A 26769-nucleotide genomic window follows, 5' to 3' on the forward strand; every position below is an offset into this window, starting at 1 on the left:
CCATTTCTGCTAGAATTAAGGACAATCATGTCCTTTATTCAGGTGGACACAGGCCTTTAGCACGTGGGTGAGATTTAAGACATGTGAGTCTTGATGGTTGGCACACTGTCATACTCTAAGCTGCTGTCTGAGAGTCAACTTTATGTGTTCCAGATGCGCTGGTGAATATAGATTACCCTACTCTCAGTGATGGACCCAAATTAGCTGGATTATTACTAACCACTAGTTCATATTCTGTGTTTGTTTTTGTCGTTAGTAACTGGTCATTTATTTTTTTTTCCCCACAGTGTGTGGAATACTCCAGTTTGCATTATTTTTCTTCTGGTTTTCACCTCGCAAGCACTCTGCATTCCTGATGATTTGGTCCAGTCATCTGGTAAGTTATCTGCCATATTCAGGCTACTTTGGTTTGCTTTGCTATTCTGTAGGGAAGCATGATGATATTGGAATCATATCAGTATGGGCACATGAGTGCTTTGATATAAAATATCGGTATTGGATAGATGTTTAGATGTTCAATTCAATGTATTTAAGCTATTGAGGTGCAGAATTTTTAGGTGATTCTGAGCCACTGTGCTAGAATGTCTTCATGTTATTTATTTTGCTGCTTTTGTAACCCTATACAAATAAATGTTGCATTTCCATGTAATGTAATGATTTAGTCAGTTCTATTTTATGACTATTGACATTTATAGATATTGGCATTGGCCTACATTTTCCATGTCGGTGCATCCCCATCATTTTGTGTAATATTATTTCACCATGTTATCAGGACATGTTATGGGAAAAGTCACTTTTCATCAGACAGAAGGGAATTCCACTTACCTAAGAGACAGTGGGGAGCTGGCCGCTAACATCCCAACCATGGTTTCATTTGAGCTCTCTGACCACCAGCGCTATTTACGTACAGCAAGGTTCATGTACACATGGGACTTAGGCAATGGGTAAGCTATAGACTATTTTATATATATATATATATATATATATATATATATATATATATATATATATATATATAAAATGTAGCATACAGCTGAATACAATGGAAAAAATGTCTCTGTGCTTAGTAAAAGAAAACCTGCTGACCTGAAACCTGACACTAATAATAGAAGCCAACAGGCACTTGCTTCAGCACCTTTTCACTGACATTAAGCATCGACATTTTAAGCCTGTTTTGAATTAAAGGGTTTTCTGTTCTTTTACTAAGTAGGTTATTGTAGTGTCCATTGACTATATGCTGCAGACGTGGTAGATAAAGACAGTATTCCTTTAAGAATAATCTCACATCTTAGAAAAAAGAAATTTAATCACGTCTTCATGTTGTTAAGGGACGTGATCGTGGGTCCGGAGCCAGTCCTGCACTGCAGCTATGCCTCATCAGGAAGCTACACATTTAGACTGAGTGTAGGAGCCAATATAACCAGAACTGTAAGACTTACTGGGCTCTACTCCATGAATTTGATTGTGTTAGGTGAGTTACAGTGTGAGTAATGTTTGACTAACATCTGACTTTATGTGACGTAGCTGTTGAACCTCCATGACCTTTCTTTTCCAGATGCTATCACTAGCATTGAGCTGAGAGGGCCACTCAGTTACAGTGTGAACCAAAGCAGCAGTTTGTCTTTTCTCATCGCTGGAAGGTGAAATCTTTTGTATTACAAAATAACTATACTCTTTAAAATGAAGGCACCTAAATGGTTCTAGGCTTGGACGTACAGTTGTAGGAGAAACATTTAACTGGTATAAAGCCTTTGCATTATGTTGAGGTTCTTTAAACTTTAAAAATGTTCCTCACAGACCCACATCTCACTTACAAAACAAATATTTAAAGAGTGTAGTAGCATTTCTTGTTTTTCTTAAAGCATTCTAAGGCTGAATTTACATTAAACTTAATTACAGTTGAGTTGCATAATGTAAAGTGTCCAGCAACGGACTTCAAACTTAACTGCAACAGTTGCAGCTGCCTCAACTTTATGATACAATCAAAATCCTGAAAACACATCATATGATCACGTCAAACAACTTACCTTTATCACTGGAGAAATGGACAAGAAAATAAAACAGAAGTTGGTTTACTGGGAGGGGTTAAAAAGGTGATCCTCCTGACTGACTGATGGTAGTTTTTGAAAAATGGTAGTTTTTCGTTTTGCCAGTTTCCTGAGCCATGACAACAAAGTTCTTTCAAAGCTAATATTTTCGCAATCACAGCTCAGAAAATATACAAAGATAAAATGAGAAAAGATAAGATGATAAAAATGCTGCAGATATGTGTATAACACCTCACGGATGGCAAATTTAGAGAACTAGTGGAGTGACTGAATATATTGCTTGCAACTTTGTTTCTGAAATGCTTGTAACTGGCAAAATGCATGGAAATTATGTTGCAGGAAACTCAAAACATGCAATGAGTCCCATGAAAGTTTCACTGTGAAAAGCCAGTCTAAGAAGCCTTGTGCAACGGTCAGTTTCAGCCTGATGCTAGCTTCACTAACTGATCCTGTGTGTGTGTGTCACATGATGGTTCCAGTCTGCCGGCATGGCTCTGTTGGAGAGTCTTGCCTAATTGTCGATTGTATGGTCCAGTTTCCTGCAAGTTGGTGAGACTTTATGACAGGCAGTTCAAGCTAAACCACACTTTCAAATCTGTGGGCCCTCACTGCCTGGACCTCAGCGCTCAAAACAACATCAGCGAGCTCCAGGCCTCCTACAACATCTATGTGCAAAAGAACCGTAAGTACTGCAAAGTCTATTAAATATTTTAATGTGGCCTCTTACAAATAAAGATTCCTAGTAGGGATGGCACCATTCCACTTTTTCTTTTCAGATCCCTGCAATGATATTTGAGCCTTGAGTATCAGCTGATACTGCATATTTTTTCTTAAAAACTATAACGTTTTAAAATGAGCTTTTTTTAATTGAACCACTTCACCTAAGATGAGAATTCAAAAGTTGGCCATCATGCTGAAACTAGTCAATCAGTCTACAACTCCATAGGAAGAAATACACAGCTAACAACATCACATCTCACAATGATGTGAAGAATTGAAGAGTTTAATTCCAAAATGCTGTATATCGATTTGTAACAATTTTGCATGTACAAAATACAACAATGTATTATAAAAAAAATACAAATTCTTGAAATTGGTCTATAATGCGATTTTCAAAACGTATTTGTTACTGGATTTGGGTCAGATTCGTTCTGATATGATATCCCATCCTTATGCTGATGTCAGTCCGATACTGATACCGATTTAAACTGAAATGTAATCATATATCACATAATAAAAAATCACATAATAATCACAAATTATGTCACAATACGCTTTTCTGAGCATATCGTGGATATTGTCAGTACTTGAAGAACACTGACTGACTAACTACGTTTCATTACAAAGTGAGCATAATTAGGTCTGTTTAATTACATGAAGTGCAATGCAGTGTGTAAAACACTGAATAAAAAATCATTATAGTTGTCGATTTCTTCTTATTATTGATATTATAGTATTTAATATGTGGCACTACATGTTCTATTTTGTCTGTTAACCTCTTAAATCTCAGAAAAACTATACATCATGATGCATATTGTGTATCATGAAAATGTCTTGAAGTATCATATTATAATATTTTTGCTATATTGTCCACCCCTAGACTCATCAAACTTCACGACACAGTGAAGTACAGAACAAAACATTTAATTTCAAGGTGCTATAGAGACAACTTGCACTTAAAAAATCAAAAACAATATGGTTTCTGACACCATATTCTCTTGGTACTTTTGTGTAATGGAAAGCATAAAAAAGAAAACCTGTTCCATTCTGATGGAGCTCGTTTTTTAGGACAATGTGTGAGACAGTATGTGCACAGCATACATCAAAAGTGTTTTGACAACTGTGATAGTGTGATAGACAAAAGAAACTCCTTAAGCTGAAATCTACAGGAGATGATAATACAAGCCTGGGGTGTGGGGTGTTTTTGAGTGGTCACATGCATGAAAACATGAGGTCTGTTACAGATCAGTGCAGCGGAGTTTCACGCAGTGTGTGACTGGATTTGGTACAGATCAAACAGCGTCATTCAGTGATTATATACACATTGTTGTGCCACTATTGCATGGAGCACTGAAAAATATACTTGAAGGAAAAGCAAAAAGTGTGTACATTTAAATATACTTGTACATGAATGTAAAAAGTAATTTTTGAAATAAATAAACTAGACATTTTCCTTGTGGTGGTGTGATGTGACAACTATTGAGTGTTTTATTATACATTGATGTCAAATTGGATGTTTTGATTATAAAAGTAAGAAATAAAAAGAGAGAAATTTCATGGTCTTTGAGATTTGTAACCAGAATTTTTATAGTCTAAAAGAATGAAGGGAGTAAAAAATATGCCTCTGTATGAAGTGCATTAGTGCACTTAAAAAAATCCAACTTATATGTTGACCTGTACAGCATCATTTACAGAATTCATTTTATTTAGAACAACACAATCTGCCTTAGTATTAGGAACTTAAATATCCAAGATTAACAGTTTAATTTAACAGTTTGATTAAACAGTTTAATTTAACAGTTTAATTTAACAGTTTAATTTAACAGCAAAAAAACGGCAAAAAATGTACGTCTCCTCGTTGATGACACTCACACACCTCGATGGCAGTAAAATCACAGAAGAGCACCTGTAAAAGAGGAAATTACTCCAGGACCCCATGTAAATTTAATCCTGTCTGAATTCCGACAGTGAACCTTAATTTTGTATGAGGATCTGAAACCACTGTGTGACAAATATGCAAAAAATCAAGTATATATGTATATATTGATTCATTCAGATGCTTGAGATAGTTGACTATAGAACAAATTATTTTTACTTGTTTTATATATAAGCATGAGTATGAGATTAAAAGCACTTAGAAAGGTACAGTTTCTTCTTAACTTGACCCATGGGTGTGCAAATCTCTAAAAATACCTTATTACAGACTAGCTTACTGAAGTTTTTCTTCAAGGTAATAACAAACAGACAGCTGACTAGCAAACTGACAAGACTTTCTATACAAACAATATCATATTCATCTAGATGTCAGACTGCTTCAGAGTAAACCAGTCTGCTTGTGTGAAGAAGAAGAGGAGGAACAGAGTGTCTCAGAGTCATATTCAGCTTTGTCTCATTTCATTCAGTGGAATACATCTGTATCTCTGGTAATCCTTGCCTTTGATGTTTTGTCACTCAGCGGTGAGTCTCCTTATCTTCATCTTGCCCTGTGCTTCACTGATTATTGCAACCATGATCTTCATCACCGTCTCAGTGTGCCGCCCGCAGCAAGAATCTCTCAAGTCTAAGGCAAAGGTGAGTGTATCTGAGGGTTTAAGATGGTAATATCTGAGAAGACTCCACTGGATTCATTCTGTCTTCCCCCATAGTGAAGCATACTAGCGTAGCATCAGTAATGGTCTCTGGCATTGTGACTTGATTTCTGTGTCCCTTATCTGAATATTTAGTCAACGTTAGTCTACATAAATTGAAATGATGAAATAGAATGATGAAACAGAATGAAATGATTTGCAAATCTCATAGACCCATATTTTATTCACAGTAGAATATAGAACACATATCAGATGTTGAAAGTGAGACATTTTACTATTTGATGAAAAATATTAACTCATTTAGAACTTGATGGCAGCGACGCATCTCAAAAAAGTTGGGACAGGGCCATGTCTCTAAATGTCTGGAAAGTGAGGGGACCAATTGCTGGAGTTTTGGGAGAGGCATGTTGTCCCATTCTTGTCTGATGTAGGATTCTAGTTGCTCAACAGTCCTGGGTCTTCTTTGCCGGATTTTTTGTTTCATGATACGCCAAATGTTTTCTATTAGGGAAAGGTCTGGACTGCACGCAGGCCAGTTCAGCTCCCAGACTCTTCTTCTGAGAAGCCATGCTGTTGTGATGGATGCAGTATGTGGTTTAGCATTGTCTTGCTGAAATATGCAAGGCCTTCCCTGAAGGAGATGTTGTCTGGATCATGTTGTTCTATCACCTCTATATGCTGTTCAGCATTGATAGTGCCTTTCCAGATGTGTAAGCTGCCCACACTATAGACACTAATACAACCACACACCATCAGAGATGCAGGCTTTTGAACTGTGTGCTGATAACAAGCTGCATGGTCCCTCTCCTCTTGAGTCCGCAGGACACAGCATCCGTGGTTTCCAAAAAGAATTTCAAATTTTGATTTGTCTGACCACAGAACAGTTTTCCATTTTGCCTCAGTCCATTTTAAATGAGCATTTGCCCAGAGAAGACGGCGGCGTTTCTGGATTATGTTGACATATGGCTTCTTCTTTGCATAATACAGCTTTAACTTGCATTTGTGGAGTGCATGGCAAACTGTGTTCACAGACAACGATTCCTGGAAGTGTTCCTGAGCCCATGCAGTGATTTCCAGTACAGAATCTGCCTGTTTTAAATGCAGTGCTGCCTGAGGGCTCCAAGATCACGAGCATTAAAAGATCATTGGTCTTGTCCCTTGCCTACAGGGATTTTTCCAGATTTTCTGAATCTTTTGATGATATTATGTACTGTAGATGGTGGGATATCCTAAGTCTTCACAATTCTATGTCGAGGAACATTTTTCTGAAATTGTTCCACAATTTTTAGATAATTTTTTTCACAGAATGGTGAACCTCTGTCCATCTTTGCTTCTGAGAGACTCTGTCTCTCTAAAATGCCCTTTTTATACCCAGTCATGTGAGTTAATTGCAAATTGCTCCTCCAGCTTTTTTTTATTAGTACCACTAATTTACTAACACTTTTCCAGCCTTTTGTTGCCCCTGTCCCAAATTTTTTGAGATGTCAAGTTCTAAATGAGTTCATGTTTTCATTAAATGCTAAAATCTTACTTTCAACATCTGATATGTGTTCTATGTTCTATTGTGAATAAAATATGGGTCTATGAGATTTGCAAATCATTGCATTCTGTTTTTATTTACATTTATGTACATTTTACACAGCACCCGAACTTTCTTGGAACTAGGGTTGTATTTTTTTATGCATTTATTTTGCAAAAAAACAGCAACATCAACATAATAATGAGAATAATAATAATAATAATAATAGTGTAATATTATAATAATGATTTTTTATATTTTTGTTGGGGTTGTTTTTTACATTGCAAAATTTGACATTTTTAAATTGACATTTTTAATAAATAAATGTCAATATAATTTATTTAATGAAGACATTTTACATTTTATATATATATATATATATTATTTTTTTCATGTAAATATCTATCTATCTGTCTATCTATATATATATGTATGTAAATGTAAATATATATATATACATGATTAGATTTATTATTTTAAATGTTTTACATTTATTTTGACAATACTTTTTACATATTAAAAATATTCGTGTAAAATATATATGTAATAAAAAATATATATACATTATATATATGTAATAAAGCATTTTGTCCGCTAGAGGGCGAGCTACTCCTAATAAAATCTGCAAGATGCAAGCTTCTACTCGAAAACCTGTGCTGTTAGATTAATAGTCTTTGTGAATTTTTATGTAGGCAGTTTGCATTTAAATCTCATGAAATTAATAAACAGTATTAACCATAAATAGTCTCATCACACCTGCCACTGCTTTTTCTCCAGAAGCGTTCACTGCAACTTTTACCCACTACCTTCTGTTATTTTGTGTGTTCCAGGGAGAAGCTATGACTTACCTGTCTTTCGCTGACACTGCAGTTCAAACAAAGGAAGCAGGTACTCCTGATGGCCCTGTGTCCTTAATCATCTCTGAGAAAAAAGAAGATGCACTCCAGCCTCAGATTTATTAAGTACATCCTTAAAAATAGTTCTTTAGTGAGTGGGGTGGTTATATATAGAATCATGAGCACTCAGACTCTCAAAAACACACAAAAAAAAAAATAATATATATATATATATATATAGAAATGGTTTTTGCATCGTTAAATGGTTCCTCTCTATTAAGTACATAATTCTTTAAAGAACATTTTTGAAAATGGTTTCATATAGCACCAAGGGTTCTTCTGTTGTCATAGAGCCTTTTTTTGGTATATAGAGACCTTTTTTGCTAAGAGTGTATTTATGGAACCCAGTGCTGATGGCTTTTCCTTCAGCACTGGGTTGTCTACATCACACAGAACACATGGAATATGTTTTTAATTAACCTCTCACAGTCCTGTCTTTGACTGTTCACATACAGCCATTCAACTTCAGAACAGAAATGCACTAATCAGATGAATCAGCCTGATACAAAAGCGCAAACAGGACTTCATTTTGTCCATCTGCGTCACTCTCTCTATTCCCTGAGGAGTGTGTGTGGACTCTGTGACATTTCTTTCTTTCTCATCTTCTCTCTTTGTTAATGCCTGTGCTGCTGTTTTTACCTCAGCAGGTTTGAACTTTTATGCGGTCACTGAATGCAATGGCTGGACTTCTGCTCCTGCTTGCTGAAGTACTGCTGTATTTGTGTGCTGAATATATGCTTTACTTTCCTAAAAAAAGGTGCCTAATTATATGTAATTGCAGACATTTCAGCAGGGAACTTGTTCTCTGTTCTCATGTTCACAGCATGCTGAGTTAACCAGTCCTGACTCATTTCAAACAGAAAATGTCATATGTGACAGATGTAAGTAATACGACTATTGCATTTGGCTGGCAGTGTGAACTGTATAGGGGTCCAAATGAAGTTTCTGGCCAATAAAACTTGCAATGCTGTACAAGCTGGGTTTTGTAATCTTTTTTGATCGCTTGCCACTGGGACAGGCAGCGTGATTCCAAAAAGGTGACAATTAAAGGGCCTATACCATGGAAAATTCAGGAAAAAAGATACGAAACTGTCACAGGGGCTGTACCCCTCTTGTCACTGGGGTGTATTGACTTGTAGAGTCGTTACAGAAGTTATTGAAAATAAACTAGACAGAGTTGTGCACTTTTGAGGAGAAGGTTAGATTTATTTCAAGATGTCTTCATACAGAGATGTTCACAGATCACCAGTTTGATTCCTTCTCCCACAGACAGCGGTAGCAAACAACAATTGCAGAGTGTTATCACCCTCAACTGGCCCCAGCAATTTTCCCCCACCTAAGTTTATGAATATGTACGTGTGATAGAGAGGCATAGTACAGTACAGAACATTCTAAGATGACCTGAGCGGATCAGGCCCTCAGAGACAGAATGACTATTCTGATAGACTACTCTGAAAGAATAAGCATATAGCAGTTATACAATTAACTACGGTCCAATAGGTTGTACCCTCAAGGGTACATCTCAGTACCTTTAGTCAGGGAACATATTTGTGCCATAATCCGTTGTTATTATATTTTGTATTTGTGTTGTTATTATATAAGTTGTATTAACTCCACAAACCCTGTCTCGTCTCCAGGCTTTTTATTTTATTGTTCTGTTTTAAAACTTTTAAAAAGATACAAATATGCACTTTTCCTCCGGGAAAAAAACAAAACTTATTTAAGGTACAAAATTGGACCTTAACACCACTGTTGTACCTTTGAGGGTACATTTACATACTTTGTTCCTTTGTACCTGCATAGAACCTTTATTTCTAATAGTGTAGTTCAGTAGTCAGAGCAATGCCCAGGGAATCAGCCATTTAGTGTCTCATTGTCAGACTTGTTTCAGTGCACTGGAACTTTAGTTCCCTGAAAGTTCCCCCAGTGCATCGTAAAAACTATTGAGCATTGACTGTTCACTATGCTTCATGACCGGAAACAGCAATATGTCTCCAGCTAGACTTTCTGAAAGTTTTAAAATAGAGGACGAAAGCCGTATATTATCTTATATTGAATATGTACTTGTCACACTTCTGAATGAAAAAGCCTACCAACAGTAAGAATTTTGGTCTAGCAAGGCAGTTTATCATTCATTTAAGTTTTCTACTAATTGAAACATTTATAGCAACCTGTTAGCTACTTAGCTAACCAGCTGCATTTGTTCCTGATTTAACTTTAATAATGCCTGTTGTTAATGTTTGCCAGTAACTACATTTAGCATAATAACACAATAGAACATGCTGTGTTTCACAGGAAATGCAGTTTATTTAATCATTTTATGAACAAAGCATGACATTATGTGGCCTGACCTGTTCGTATACAGGCAGCTTCTTTTATTTTCCTTTACTGTAGCAGACTGAGCCAGCTGGCAAGGATTTTAAAAGTGAGCTAAATTAGGTAGTCTGTGTGAGAACGTAAGATACTACCAGCTTGTAAACCGCTGCAGGCTGTAGCTTTCCCCTGGATCAGAAAGACTAATGTAGTAGCCTAGTTTGTTAGAGATAGCTGGCTAGCTAGTTTAGTTGGTCTAACAGATTTATTTGCTTCTGTCTGTAAGACTCTGTAAAAGTCTTTTTTATGATGCATACAGGTGTTCAGTGTTTTGGATATTGTGATGATACCCATAATATATCTAAAAAAAATGCATTGTTACAATAATGATAACGTATTGTCATACTACCCACCCCTAGGGACAATAATGCAGGAGCAGCTGTCAAACAGGTCTCTGTGTTACAGAGAATAGATCTGTAATGCGTTATAATACTAATGATTCTGCCGCTGAGCTCAGATAATGAGCCGTTGCTTTTGTGTGATGTGATGGGGCTTGAATATGTCACCTAACAACATTTACAGCAGCTTACAGCAGGTGGAGAATTTAGAACCTGAAGTGCTTTAAAATGTGATAGATGCTGTTCAGGTCCAAATAATGCTATAGAAATGTTGAGTTACTTTCTGATGTTGTACAGACAGTAAAATCTCTTTTACGTGTTTCAGTTTATGACCCAGTCATAGTTCATTCATTCTGTCTTCATTCCACAACTGGCCCTTTGGATCTTACAGGCAGCACCTTTGTAATATTTTATTTCAGCATCCTTTATAGCCACTGGAAAAAGGTTAGCCAAGCCTGGTGAAGGTCGACTACTGTTCTGTTTGAAACACTCCTCTAGATAGCATCTCTCTAAAGCACAACAGCACAGAATCATGATCACAGTTAATTAACACTACACTTATTTCACACCATGTTAAAAGCTTTTCAGGAAAGCTTTGCAAAATGTTGTTAAAATGTGCACAAAATTTGATGTACAGGTTCAATAGCTTCAACTCAATATTAGAAGACACAGGACATTTAATTGCATTTTGTAAAATTTCCACAATTTGTTTATGCATGTAGTCCTTCAGGTTTAACCTACACTACATGGGCAAAAGTATGTGGATACCTGACAGTCACACCCATATGAGCTTGTTAGGGCATCCTAATACAAAACATGGACATTAATATGGAGTTGGGCTCTGTGCAGACCAGTGGAGTTCTTCCACACCAAACCTATCAAACTATGTCTTTATGGACATGCAGGGACAGGACAGGCCCTTCCTCAACTGTTGCCACTTCAAAGTTCAAAGCATTTAATTGTCTAACATGTCTTTATTCACCGTGGCTTTAAGGAGCCTAGCCCAAACCCTGAAAGAGCCCCAGACATTATCACATTAAACCTTCTCCACTGAATTTCACTGTTGGCACCAATCATTCACACGTTTCCACTGATCCACAGTCCAGCAGTGGTGTGCTTTACCCCACTCCAGCTGGTGCTGGGCATTGTACATAGTGATCTTAGGCTTGTATCCAGCCACTCGGCCAGTTCATGAGGCTCAGTGCACAGCTCTTATGCCGATGTTGCTTCCAGAGGCAGTTTGAAGTTCTGAGTGACTGATGCAACAGAGGCTAGGCGATTTTTATGTACTGTGTGCTTCAACGGTTGGTAGCCCCACTCGGTGAGTTTGCGGGGTCTACTGCTTCATGCCTGAGCTGTAGTCTCTCCTAGATGCATCAATTTCACAATAATAGCTCTTAGAGATGACTGGGGCAGATATAGCAGGGTAGAAATTTCACAAACTTGTGGCAAAGGTGGTGTCCTTTTAAAGTCAGCTGAGCACAACCAATTCTACTGCCAGTGTTTGTGTATGAAGGGTGGCTATGTGGTAGATTTTATTGACCTGTTAGCAATGTGTGGCTGAAACACTGGAACTCAATAATTAGGAGGGGTGTCCTGATACTTTTGGCCATATAGTGTATAACTAGGTCAGCATGTTGGAAAAAATCTGATAATATGTCTGCACATATTACCTTATTAAGGATTATATATTTTTTTCCCAAACTGAAATGGCCAGTTTATTAGGTACAGATGGGTGGCAAATTAGAGGAAAAACCAGAATAAATGAGTGGAGAAACATAAAGATGGAAGATGCCTCCAGACAGATGTACTGCATGATACACTAAAGCAGTTAACTTCCTACCATGCACTGTGGCATGTATAAAAATACTGAGCAGACTCACAGACTTCATTTTTGGATCAAGATGATAAAAGTGAAAGATCTAAGTGACTTTGAAAGAGGGTTTATTAATTTACGAATGACAGGAACTTCAGCATCAGGTGAGTAGTCCTTCACCATATTCTCCACGAGTAGGTGAGTGCACGTGTGGCGTACACCAAGAGAACGGTCTGAATACTTTAACCCGTACAGTGAGAGGGTCTGATGCACTTGATATGCTTTGAGGGGCATTTTGCTGGTTTGGTTTGAGTCCACTTGTCCCCTTAGAGGGAAACCAATGAAAGTTTTTTTTTTTTCTGAATGATCTCCTTTATCCTATGATGAAACTATCCTGTCTTGATAAGAGTGGTCTCGTCCAGAAAGACAATGCCCTCTTCCACAGGGCACAAGGGGTCACAGAATGCTATGGCCTTCACAGTTAACAAATGTCAACCCAGTTGAACACCCATAGTAGATTTTGGACCAACATGTTACACATTGCTCCCCACCACTATCACCATAACACTTTATGTTGGTTTTTCTTAGAATTTGTTACCTGTCTGTACCTTGTATTTTATTAGAAATACCTATAATGTCTGGTTAGTTCCCTTTCCATTGATGAATTAGGTAGAGTGAGGAGCTAATAAATTGTGCAACAGCAGATGGGCTACAGTTAGTAATTATAAAACTACAGTGTGCACCTACATAGTAGGTGTTTCTGATAAAATGGCCAATGAACTATGAAGTTTTTGCTCTTTATTAAATTGATCATGTTTTTGGTACATGACCCAAAATTATTATACTTTCATTGATACATCAATCAATCAGCTAAAAAAAATCTACTACTAAAAGCAGCCAGGATGGATCATTTCACATGTGTATGTTCGGATCTCTGTTGGTAATTCAAAACTGCTGTAGTATATTGTAGTCTAACACTAGCAAACATTGGTAACTCCGTGCTATACACAGCCTAAAACATCATTCCTCCACACTTGGAAACCACTCACTTATCTATGAGCATGACTGAGCTATTGTCTGCCAATCCCGGGCCATTTCCATTTCCGTTAGATCAGCTTGAGGTGCCGTCATCTCCGTAGTGCCTCAGAACCATGAGCTTTGGCTTTGGGCTTCTTTTATCGCCTTAAGTCCAGCTAATTCCCATAAGGCCACCTGTCTGTCACAGCAGTGTGATTACCCTCAAGCAATCTATGTCTCTGTAGCACATCATACTTCTCCTTGTAGGCCAAATCTGGAGTTCACATGGCACAGCTATTTCTAAAACAAGTTATGAAATACAGGACAGGCACTGGGCCAGCCAACCTTGAAAAACTGTTGAAAAACAATAAGTTCCCAATAACAAGAAAATGGAAAATCTTAATGCAACAAGTACTACTATTTTGCTGCTTAAGCTGGTGACAGAAACTTGTAAACTAATTTTGCAAATAAACAATGAAGTGAAAGTTTTAAAGCCATTTTATTTTTCTGAAATGTTGATACTTTCTCTCATTGGCAAACAGCAGGTCAGCAATTTAAGCAAAACTTCAAAACGATTGGCACTTGACTTTACAATAAAAGGCCTTTCATACAACACAAAACATTTATAATCTTATAACACAAAACTACAAAACCAAAACTGAACATAATACAGCAGAAAATAACAAGCAAATAAACAAAAAAAACAAAGTATAAGTTTCCATTTATGATTAATTAAGTTAAATTGTGCTGCTGTCTCAAAATAGTACAAAAATATGACAAAATACAAATGCAACTAAATCAGATGATGCAAATATACAGTGTGGATTTGGTAGAGTACTTTGTTGCTTAGAAAAAACAGACTGACAATTTTGGGTGTTTCAATTACTGAACAAAAGCAAATGGCTTCTAAAATAACATGTTCATGAAGCACTGAATCATGTGGTTATGTGGTCAGAACAACAGGTGCCCTAGATTATGAATTTCATTAATTTTGCTTTCATTTATTCATCCATCAGTCAGTGAACAAACAAAGAAAGAAACGAATAAATAGACCTACTAATGTGGGTATCTTAATGAAAACCATGGCAATTACATATTAATGGATAATATGCCAAAGGTTAGCAAGTAAACTTTTTTTTCTGATGCCATTTTCTACTGCTGTAATGGAAATTAAGGGGCCCATATCCTACATTTTTCTTGTATTTTTATATTTATTTATATATATTTTTTACTTGCAGTCCACTTAAGACATTTGTGACAATTCATTTGTGAGTAGTTATATGACCATTTCCAAACCTCTCTTTATCCTTTAAAATTTAACAAGCAGATTTTGTTACTGTGCCTGTAAGACTAATGTATGTAAATGACCTCTGTTTTGATTGTCTGCCTTTTATGGTGCCTTATTAAAAAAGCAGTCTGGGCCAAACCTGCATGAATGGGCGGGGCTAAACTGCTGTAGGCTTAATAGGCAGATATACATGAATATGTTGGTTTTTGTGACATCACAAAAATAGCAGCTTAATATTTGAACTATATGAACTATATGGACAATGGAGTTAATGGTATGTTTTGAAATTTTAACAGTGTTTATATACATCAAGCTCCTATTTAATAAACAAAAAACAAGGAAAAGTTTGTTTTACCATGATACAGGCTGATAAATGTGAGGTATTAAGAGTGAGTATCTCTCTTAATTCAACACTGAAGGACAGCAGGTGATGATCAAAAGCCCAGGGGATACAAATGAAGGTGAGAACATTCAACGCTAATCTGCCAGCCTTCAGCCAACAAGAGCAGCAAGCACGTTTTCAGCAGTCAGATCCGCAGCTTTAGGATGGAGAGAAAGAGAGAGAGAGGGAAAGAGACAGAGACAGAGAGAGCCATAGAGAACTTTCCAAATTGCTTTACGCAGTGTATTTGTTTGATATTCAAGCTAACAAAGGATATGCAAAACTTGGTCAGCACTACAAAGCACATGGACAGAGACACAGAACACAATGTCTCTCTGAAGGACAAACGTCTCTTTTTTTTTAATTTACCAAATACCCTTTAATTGTCAAAGAGCCTGTCTTCACACAACTCTAGTGGCCACTTAGAGGCCCCGCCGAACACCTCCACATCGCTGTCAGCCCAGGCCACCACATTGCCAGGCATGTAGGCAGAGCAGTTGGCCATGTTGCTGATGTCTATGGGCCGTAGGACCCGGTCCCAGATGTTGAAATGACTCAGTTCCCCAACGAAGGCCTGGGTGGCATCAAAGCGCCCCCCGACCACATCCTGTTGAGGCCATAAACGACAGGCCTCGTTAAAACAACAACAACAGCTTCTTTTATTCACTCTTAAGAGATGTGTGGCCCCACACTTATACTACAGTGACATGCTGTCTACTGAGGAATACTGCTAGCACAATGCTATACAGAAAACAAATATGCATTTTCATTCTTTGAATCATTTTTTTTTTATTTCCTTCCAAATCCTACGGATTGAAATGTGTTATAAATTTATGTTAAAACTAGGACAAGTTTACATTTCTAATTAAGTGGACAAATAATAAAGTAACATCAAATTAATAACAAATACATGTTAATCAGCCAAGACATGTTTGTTGCCTGAGGTTAGCGTCTTTAGTTTCGCACTGGACCTACAAGACTAATGTAGCTAACAAGTAATGGCAAGTAACTTGGCTTTGTCAAAATGTGAGTAACTTCAAATAGACTTGCTTTCTGTAAGACATACTATATCTATAAAATAAACAAAAATACAGATACAAATTCAGCTTTTAGCTACTGCTGTTTTTAGCTGTACTGTTTTTGCTTCTTTAGTTTAGCACTGGAACTATAAAGCTAATGTAGCTAACAAGTAAAGGCTTAGCTGCAAAGTTAGCATCACACAGGCTGCCTCCCTAAATCATCACACATTTGCCTCAAACTGTGCTGAGATGTAAAGTAATCTAATAGACTTGCTCATGTAGTTTCTGTATCATTGGAACTGGACAAAAATACAGACAAAATTATTACATTAGCGTCAGACATGTCTTGACTGATCAACTATGTTTAGAGTAAGAGGAAAATTGTGTAAATGATTTATTTTTTTAACAAAACCACTGGGATAATGATTCAGGGTTATTATGTATGGTGGGAAAATGCCTTTTACATACATGCAGTGGGGGATACATGCATACAATGATCAATATTAGACACTAAATGCTAAAGGATGTCCTTTTATATATTATTACAAGCCATACATTCAATTTAACGACTAGCAGAAAGCTACAAACAAACACTTTCGGAACCTCCAGTTTCACACTATTAAAACAAAGGTGCCAAAAAATGGTTCCTTGGCATGATACCACTATCATAAAGATCCACTTTTGGTCCCCTAAGGAACCATTCGGTTTTTTCAATGGAATGTGTGAGCATAAGGAATGCTTTAAAGGGAACAAGAACCTCCACATCTTGTAAATGTTCTATTTCAATTAAAGTTTTACTAGAAATGCACGTCCAAGCCAAGAATCATTCAGGAACCTTTGTTTTAAAGAGTGCACCCTTTTATTTCAAGGATCACTTGCAACAATGTTGCTGCTATTCTCACCTGTTCCTGTCCTAGGATGAGGACTCCATCAGGTTTGATAGGGTGCCATGGGGCCAGGTTCTCCCCTGAGCCTAGCCGCTGACCATCCTGATAAGCCTCCCATAGCCCGTCTCTGGTGGTCCAAGTGATGCAGATGTGGTGCCATCTCCCATCACTCAAAGACAGAGGCAACTGCGCCACCTACATGAAATAAAAGAGTGAGATAGTGTTTTTTGAGATTTTTTTTAGTATCAGCCATGGAGCTGTAGAATGTTCTGTGACGTTTAATCACCAGAAAGTGCTTTCTTTTTGTGCCTTAAAGAGAAAGTCTGGACAAAATGAAAACTGTAAGCATTGTTACACCTGTGGCAAACATGCCCATTTGCCTCATATAGTGGTGCTACAGTAATCGTGAGAGTGAGATTTTTCAGTTAAATAACTATAACAACCCCTTTCAGATGATGTATTTTGAGGGTGGGAGGAATTTTTGAAAAACTACAAGCACTTTTGAGCAGATACGTAACAGGGGGGCTGTTTAAACTGTTTTTTTTTTACCTACTAGCTGGCTAATGCAGAAGGAAGACAAATATAATGTCTGTATTTATTAGCTCCTACATCATTGCATTTCTTTATAGCCGTAGGAGGCGGTGGATTCCCAGTGGCTGTATGATGCATTTGTACAATGCATGGTTGATGACGTAGTGAGAAAACACTGATGGACGAATATGCAGAAAAGACACAAAATCTTAAACTCCGTCAAACTGATGAGGCTTAAGGATGCAATGCTACAGAGTTTTTGCAGTATTTGAACATGCCAACTGCCCTTTAAACTGTGTCAACATTTTATGATGAATGGGCCAACAGAAAAGGTCCAGTAATACTTCTTATGACATAACATACATTAAAGTTAGTAATATTTTTTCCTTCTACTATGAAGTTACTATTTCAGACATATGAGTCATAGAATAGACTTAAAACAGTTCTGCTTACTTTGTCATTGATGAGCAGCTCCATGGGATTGTTTCCCCATTCAATCAGCACAATCTCATTGGCCTGCCCAGGTACCCCATAAGAGAAAGGGGTCCCAATGCCGGGGCTAGCACTGGATTTGAGCCACATACACACAGTGAAGGCATACATTTCTGGCAGGCTCTTTTTCACTCTTCCAAAAAGGTAGTTTGTGCGCAGTGGTAAGGAGAGTTTGAAATCCTCAGGGGACCTGAAGCCTGTATTACCTGCACACAAGGGTGTGAATTAGTAATAGATCAGCTCCGGAGTGAAGCAGGTTTTTTTTTTTAGGTACAACGAGAAGTGAGGCTTTAACTCTTCCATCACCACTTAAGCAAAAGAACACTCAACATAAATAACATCACAGCAGTATATCATTGTGTTACTCACAGTGAAACATACAGTACTGTCCAAAAGTCAAAGATCACCATTTCATTTACATAAGCTCCTGGCCAATTAAGTATAACTTATTTATTTTTCAGCATCAGAAAAAGGCAGAAAACATAATTAACAGAAAAAAATATATAAATATAATATCATTTTTTATACATATATATATTAGGGCTTCCATTATTTTCAGGGGAATTGCTTTCAGTTTTTCAAGGAAATCTGCCAGGATATTCTTCCACATCTCCAAAGTTCAGTCTCAGACATTGGTCCAAAATTCAAATTTAGACACATCAGTCCATAAAACCTTACTCCACATCCCAGAATGTCAACTTTTGATGTTCTAATGCAAATTTTCTTCTCTTTTGTCCTCTCTTCAGTAAGAAATAAAATTATTTATTGTTATTTTCTAAAACAATCACATGCCATTTAAGAAGGGGTTGACAATATCACAATGGCTGTGTCTGAAACTGAAGGCAGCTGTCTCAGTACCTTGCTGCCCATGCTGCCTCATTGTCTTAAAATGGAACATTTGGATGAAAGTACCTGCAAAGCATTAATATGCCACAACATTGTCAAGTCTTTAAAGAAAGCTAGCATACTGAACCTTTTATAACCATGTTTAAAAAAGCACTGAAGTTTCACTGGCTAGGCTACCTATGCGTGCTTTAAATTCAATGCTGGCCTAAGCTGGTCTAAGCTGGTTCAGGCTGGTCTGATGCTGGTTTAGCTGGTCACCCAGCAGCTGACAGCAGGCAACATTTTACACATTTGGACATGACACATTGTGTTCCTTCTTGCCATAGAATACTGTCTGAGTAAGCAGCATTTGTTATGTTTCAGACACAGCCAATGTTTTCGTTGTCTGATAAATTCTGTCACTTTACCTCAAAACGGCCCTCATTTATCAAAGTTGTATTAAATAAGAGCACAAACTAATCTGCATCTGATTCGTGAAACTTTTGTACGACATGGAAAAGATTTGAGCACTAATGAGGATCAGCTTGACTGCGTAAAATCAAGCACCAGCCTACAGGACCTCCTTTACGTATAATTTACATAAAGCACGCCCTCAATTATGCAGATGTTTCGGTAGGGAGCCAACAAACCAACAGCATTCAGTGGCTGGTGAGCCAATGACTGTGCTCATAGTTGAGTTCGAGGTCGAGCTGTGAGTGCACTGCTTCTGCTACAGGACCAACTTTATAGTTCTAAAATTACAACAACTGAAAAGAAAAAAAATGTGAAATAAAATAAAAACATCTTAGTTTTTAAAACAGTAGAATGACGTGATTGTGTAGTGTCATTATTTTCCTAAAATAACATATTTAAATGCTGTTTTATTGCACTGTATAAGATGCTTCTGCACTCACTGTGTTTGTAAAATAAGTAACATATACTGGTGTATTGGATTGCCATGCGCACAAATTATTAGTATTGTTATTTTCTATTTTTATTCTTATTATTGGTATTACAGATGATATTGATAATAGTTTTAGTTAGTTAACCACAATTTGTTCAGGTTGTTAAACTATAACACTCAAATTTACACACACCCAGTCGAGTCTGACTGCAGATATGAGTTTGATCATACAGATCCATCAAAGATGAAGTAACAAAACTGTCAGTGAAATTTGCGTGGGCTCATTTCATGATCAGATTTGACCGTATGCAACTTGAATAAGGATCAATATGCCAGAAAACACAGAACAACTGCATGTTTCTTTACAAATGATGAAAAAAATAGCCTATATGCATTCATAATTTTTGATAATATGTGTTAAATGTGGCACTACTCTTTTGTGTTGTCTGTTCTCAAAAAAATTAAATATCATAGTGCATATCATGTATTGTGAAAATGTATCAAAGTACTGTAATGTTCTTAATTAGGCTATCAGCTAAAGTAAAAACTGTGGCATGTATAAAAAGTGCTACAAAAAGAGTTTAAAACCCAAATGTTTGGAGTTACAGTGAATATACACTGACTGGCCACATCATTAAGTACACCTCCTTGTATCTACACTCTTTGTCTATTTTAGCAGCTTCACTTACCACATAGTTGCACTCTGTAGTTCCACAGTTACAGACTGTAGTCCATTTGTTTCTCTGTACACTTCATTAACCCCATTTTACCCTGTTCTTCAATTGTCAGGACCCCCACATGACCACCAGGTAGAGGTAAAATAAGCATTATTTGGGTGGTGGATAATTCTCAGCTCTGCAGTGACATGGTGGTGGCATGTTGTGTGGTGGTCCTGTGTGGGTCCTGACCATTGAAGAACAGGGTGAACAGATCTGTAATTGTAGAACTACAAAGTGCACCTATATAGTAAGCTGAGCTAAAAAAATGACAATGAGTTGAAACCAAGAGGTGTACTTAATGAAGTGGCCAGTCAGTGTATGTTTTAATATTCTCAGTTTCTCCAAAACAGTACTTCCAACTACTGTAAAGTAAAGCGACCATGTGGTCAGTGTAATCATAATAGGGCTGAGTGATATGGCAAAAATATAATATCACAATACTACAAGACATTTTCTCAATACACAACATGCATCATAATATTTTGTTTGATAATTGGATCAGACAAAAAAGAACAGACAGTGACATATTAAAAAAACTATGAATATAGTGATTTTTATTCAATGTTTCACATACTGCTCTGCACTAAATCCATTAAAACAAGTCTAATTATGCTCTCTTTGTAATGATACATGTTGTCCAGTGTTCTTTAAGTACTGACAATATCCACTATATGCTATATAGTAAAATGGAAAGGTGTATTGTGATGTAATAATAATAATTTATCGCACTAACAATAAATACTGTCACATTGCTCATTCCTAAATTATACAGATATTATGATGAATGATGGGTTAATGGATCTGAGTTACTGGAGACATGTTTACAAGTTTTACATGTTCTGTTGATTTTTAAAGTGAAAATAATTTAACACATCTTCTACAGAGAATATTCTTCTGCACAGTCTAAAGCACAATTACTGTACTTGCTAAATTTAACATATTGAAGGGAAAAAAACATACAGTGTGGCCTGTGCAAAAGTTATGGCATATTTTATGTTTTATTTTTTTCCAATATGTTAAAACTTAGCAAATAAATAAATTTGTGCACTACATTTTGCAGAAAAATGCCATATTTAAGTTTGCTCCCTGTAGATGACCTTAGAAAATCAACTAAACTTTTAAACTTTTCATACCTTTGCATACGTCTGTATATGAATGGACGTGAATACCTTTCTCCAGGTCAGAGATCCTGTTCATGAGGGAGTTGAGGGTGTTCTCAGTGCGCTGGCGATGGGCAGCCGTCTCGTTATACAGCTGTGATTTTTCTTCCTCCAGTTCATTGACTTTCTTCAGCAACTGGCTCTCCAGGTCACCCAGCCTGCGCTGCAGCAGGTCTCGCAGCTCATTGGGAAACGAAGCACCAGAGAGATTGGCTCGCATCTGCTGTTGCTGTTGGAAGGAAAAAGTCATTATGCTACAGAAAAAGGATAACCACATTTAGTTCCATAAAGAACTTTTGGAAACAAGATGTGCGAGTGTGAAGAAACTTTCAAAAGTTCAAAGGGTGAAGATTCTAGACCGATTAAAGGTTTTTCCTGAAACCATTTTTCCAGGCCATTCAGGAAGTTTTCTTTTAAGAGTGATAAAGACTTATAATATACCCAAAATACATTATTTCGTAGATGAAGTGATAACGCAGATTTTGAAACAGAGTAAAGTTCTGACTTTAGAAACCAATCAAACATACAAACAAGCGTGAAGTTAAGACATCATCATTTTTGTATGATGATGTTAATACGGGAATTTTGTTTGGGGATATTTCATGCAAAAGAGTGTGGCTTTATGGCATGAATCACAACAACAGTACAATGACTCTTCAATACATGCTTTGTTGAAGTGTAAATCTACTTGTAAACGTTTTAATGTGAGTCTCTTGATCAAAACAGGAAAGTAAGGTCTAAATAAAGAGAGGGTTTGCTAACACTAATGTAGATAATCTCATCTGGAATCTGATCATGTTAGAAAAGACTAACACGATATCTTTTCATCTTTTATATAGCTTAGCATTTCCGAGTCATGTACTGCAGAGGTAGACTGACATTTAATTGGCATTAGACACTTTGTTCACTAATTAGGGTGGCGTAAGTGACTTTGCCAGAAGGGTAGGGGATATAGATAGACTAACAGGCGGGATAATCCCTGTAAATCCCCAACGCCTCCGCTTAATTACCCAAACTGCAAAGCACTCAAACATAGTAAACACCGTTTGCAATACAAATGTAAATATATGGCAAAAGCTAAGATCAGGATGAACATGATGTTTTCTGGGATCACTGAATCATATTTACAAGTGTGTGTTACAAGTTAGAGATCTGCATCGATAAATATCAGTATCAGACAGACATCAGCACAATGCGTAGAGGAAAAAATTAAAAAAGAGAAAAGGATGATCCAATCCTGCAACAAATCTAGCCTGAAACATCACACATTCACATTGTGTGATGTCATGATGTTAGTTGCCTTCATACAAAAAGCAGTCCAGTCCAGTTCGACTCCATGCTTCATACACCCCGTCTCGTCTCCGGGCTTTCTATTTTATTGTTCTGTTTTAAAATGTTAGGTCACAAAAGGGTACAAATATGTATCCTTCATCTGGGACAAACTTAAAGTACACAGTTGGACCTTAAAACCATTGTTGAACCTTTGAAGGTACATTTACATTGTTTGTACATTAATAAATGAAAAATGTAGCTGCACAGTACCTTTTTTCTGACAGTGTAATTACAGAATGATAGTCTGCTTTTAGATGAACATCTTAAGTGAAGCTATTCAATTACAAGTTACTCATTTAAATGCTAATTTAATTTTCTGCTAATTTTAGAGCACATTTTTTCATTTATTTGCTGAATTGAACCTTTGTAGAAGTTTTATTTTTTCCCAATATGTTAAATTCAGCAAAGAAACCGTAACTGATTAAAATGTAGAGAAGTGTGTTCTCTGTAGTGGATGTGTAAACTTTTTTTCACGTGGAAAGTATGGGTGCCAAAATTTTTGCAAATGCCTGTAGATATTAGTATCGGAAAAGAAAATGTGATATTGTGTCAGCTCTGCTGGATATGATTACATTACTGAGTTACAAGTCCCTAGATTTCCCTTTGAGAATCATTTAAGTACATCTATCTATCTATGTATTTATCTATCTATCTATCTATCTATCTATTTATCTATCTATCTATCTATGTATCTATCTATCTATCTATACTTTTAAGAATAAAGGTGCCAATAAAGGTTCTTTGAGCAGTTCTTGAGAAGAACCACTTTTGATTCCCTAAAGAAGCTTTCAGTGGATTTGACCTTTTAAAAATCTATCTGTGTGTCTGTGTGACTTTCTGGTTTCATGGTAAACATCAGGAGTGGCTCTGCCAGTTCGCCATACCTCCAGATTCTGTAGGCGGTCCTTCAGGCTCTGCATGGTCTTCCCGAGGGCGTCTATGGTTTCATTTGGATCTCGTGGCACATCGTCCATCGTATCTTTACTGCTCTTCCACGACCCGGAGTCATCAGAGGCAGATTCACACCGGGACAGTTTGTAAGTCAGTTCTTTGATGGTTCCCAGCTGGTTTACGATCGTCTCCTTTTGCTGCAGGATGGTTTCTCTCAGCTGCATGACCGTGTTCCTCAGCTCCTCTTCCTGAGCCGAAGTGCTCTGGACGGACGCAGGTTGTACTGGGCAGTTTATGTCCTTGCCAATGGGGACAGCCGTGCAGAGAAAACGGGTTCCCTTGTCTCCTTGTCCGTGGACGGCTTGCACACGTGCGAGCGTGAAGATGCCCGTCAGGGCGACCACAAGATTCATTTTCAGAGAAAAAGTCTTTCTTCGCAAAAAAAGTTCAACTTAAACTCACGCAAGTGGAGCTACGGAAACCTAGGCGACCATAACCGAAGAAGAGGGCCTCGTTAAGAGCTTTCTGCTCACCTTACTCAAACTACTTCGTCCAGTCAGCCGCCGGAGTCTCGGGTTCATTCACGCACGAGAGCGGCCAGCCGGCGCGACTTTTCCTTTTAGCTCGCTGAGCGTGGCGCGCGCCGCGGTGCTGAAAGGACAGCGACACACTGATTAGCGCCTCGTGCTCATTGGCTGTAGTATTTACGTCACTAGACCTTTAAGAGCGACCCGATAAACAACCGTCCGTCAAGCCGGAGCTCAGTCCGGATCCTGGAGCGCAGCGCTGTAGCTGAGCTCTTCCTCAAGTGTTTACTAGAGATGGAAAAGCACAGAAACTACATTTGAATTAAAAGTTCAAGTACGGAGTCGAAAATAGATTCGAGTGAAAATTAAAGGGCCCATATCCTGAAAAACGGAATATCCTGTCTTGAATCAAAACAGTTTAATGTGGGATGTAAACAGTGTTAAAGGTTCTAAACGTACCATTCACTCCACAGTCCATACAGTCCATACAGTCCACATATGGAAACTAAGCTGCAAAACTGTTCCTTTTGAATTCAATGCATTAGAATACATCTCAGTAAAATACATTTCCATTGTTTTGTTCTGTTTTATTTTTTATTTTATTTTCATTCTTTCAGCTTCTAAGCTGCTTATCCTCCTGGGTTGCGGGGGTGGTGGTGGTGGGGCTGGAGCCTATTCCAGAGCTCACTGGGAGGCAGAAAACACCCTGAACAGGCTGCCAGTCCATCACAGACACACACACCTAGGGCCAATTTAGTATTTCCAACTCTCCAGCACTCAGCGGAAACCCAAACGGACACCGAGAGAACATGCAGACTCCACACAGAAAGGGCCCTGGCTGGGGACTCGAACCCAGGACCTTCTTGCTGTGAGACAACAGCACTACCCACTAGTTTAGTTTATATTATTTTCAAATGATGTTTAGCAATATATCGACATACTAATTATTCATTACTGTTATACTTACATTGTTTATCAAGATGTCTCACCTGGTTTGTTTTGCTTTGGTTGTGTTTGATTCGGTCTGCATTGCATTTTGACATTTTATAATTTGTGTTTTAATACAAAGCTGTAGTTTCATAGTCTGAAAGAAAGAATTAAATGTTTTTTGTTTGTTTTTTGTCACTAAAACCAACATAGTCACATACACCGATCAGACATAACATTATGACCACCTCCTTGTTTCTACGCTCAGTGTCCATTTTATCAGCTCCACTTACTATATAGGGGCACTTTGTAGTTCTACAATTACGGACTGTAGTCCATCTGTTTCTCTGCATACTTTGTTAGCCCCCTTTTACCCTGTTCTTCAGTGGTCAGGAACCCCATGGACCCTCACAGAGCAGGTACTATTTGGGTGGTGGATCATTCTCAGCCACTGACATGGTGGTGGTGTGTTAGTGTGTGTTGCGCTGGTCTGAGTGAGTTTTTAAACACCTCAGTGTCACTGCTGGACTAAGAATAGTCCACCAGCCAAAAAATATCCAGCCAACAGCATCCTGTGGGTAGCGTCCTGTGACCACTGATGAAGGACTAGAGAATGACCAACATAAACTGTGCAGCAGCAGATGAGCTATCGTCTCTGACTTTACATCTACAAGGTGGACTGACAAGGTAGGAGTGTCTAATAGAGTGGACAGTGAGTGGACACAGTGTTTAAAAACTCCAGCAGCACTGCTGTGTCTGATCCACTCGTACCAGCACAACACACACTAACACACCACCACCACATCAGTGTTACTGCAGTGCTGAGAATGATCCACCACCCAATTAGTACCTGCTCTGTGAGGGTCCATGGGGGTCCTGACCACTGAAAAACAGGGTAAAAGGGGGCTAACAAAGCATGCAGAGAAACAGATGGACTACAGTCTGTAATTGTAGAACTACAAAGAACATTCTCAAAAATACTATTCTAATGCAGCCCATATGACTCAGACTAGGTTTTTTATTAAGCTGATGAGTTGAGTTAGGTGTGTTGGTACAGGGAAAACCATGAAATGTGCAATGCAGGTGGCCTCCACAACCAAGACAGAGTCAGTATTGTACAGCACTGTCTTGTTTAATTGTATTGAACATAGTCTTGGCAACTTGTCCTGCATGGCCCTGTGAACACAGGCCAGATATGCTGCACCGAGGCACTGAAGAATGCTGTTTTATTGCATTGTATACTTCTATATACAGTAGCTGGGATTACAATAACATTCTACAGAAACGTATCATATCAGAATTGTTCACAGTGGTGGAGATAGGAACTAGACAACTGAAAAGTTTAACGCCACTAAAAGGTACCTCACATAAGGTTATTACATAAAATGGTTCTGAGTTTATGAATATGCTGCCTGGTGCCTGAAACATCATTCTATTAAAGTTTTGAGAAGGTCTTCGTCAATTTTCTTTCTTACTATTCATGGCTGAGAGGTGCATACAGGGTGTTGTGATGCAAAATAGTCTCAGAGGAAAACTTTTTCTTTTTTGGATTTACCAATATTCTCCTATT

The 26769-nt window shown here is 37.7% G+C and overlaps 2 protein-coding genes across 2 annotated transcripts; one reads left to right on the forward strand and one right to left on the reverse strand.

Moving 5' to 3' along the window:
• The first annotated feature begins 93 nt into the window (after positions 1 to 93).
• Positions 94 to 7837, forward strand: tmem130 (transmembrane protein 130). The gene is made up of 8 exons (XM_036571843.1): positions 94 to 161; positions 288 to 376; positions 773 to 944; positions 1329 to 1471; positions 1556 to 1640; positions 2528 to 2730; positions 5224 to 5339; positions 7706 to 7837. The coding sequence occupies exons 1-8, from the start codon at positions 94 to 96 to the stop codon at positions 7835 to 7837; spliced, it is 1008 nt and encodes a 335-aa protein (XP_036427736.1).
• Positions 7838 to 15147: 7310 nt separating this feature from the next.
• On the reverse strand, positions 15148 to 24472 carry nptx2b (neuronal pentraxin IIb). The gene is made up of 5 exons (XM_036571759.1): positions 23739 to 24472; positions 21532 to 21742; positions 17876 to 18120; positions 16907 to 17086; positions 15148 to 15592 (listed from the first exon to the last, which is right to left on the reverse strand). The coding sequence occupies exons 1-5, from the start codon at positions 24156 to 24158 to the stop codon at positions 15365 to 15367; spliced, it is 1284 nt and encodes a 427-aa protein (XP_036427652.1). The 5' UTR covers positions 24159 to 24472; the 3' UTR covers positions 15148 to 15364.
• Positions 24473 to 26769: the final 2297 nt, after the last annotated feature.

This window comes from Colossoma macropomum, unplaced genomic scaffold, assembly GCF_904425465.1.
Source record: "Colossoma macropomum unplaced genomic scaffold, Colossoma_macropomum, whole genome shotgun sequence".
In the NCBI taxonomy this organism is placed as follows: Eukaryota; Metazoa; Chordata; class Actinopteri; order Characiformes; family Serrasalmidae; genus Colossoma; species Colossoma macropomum.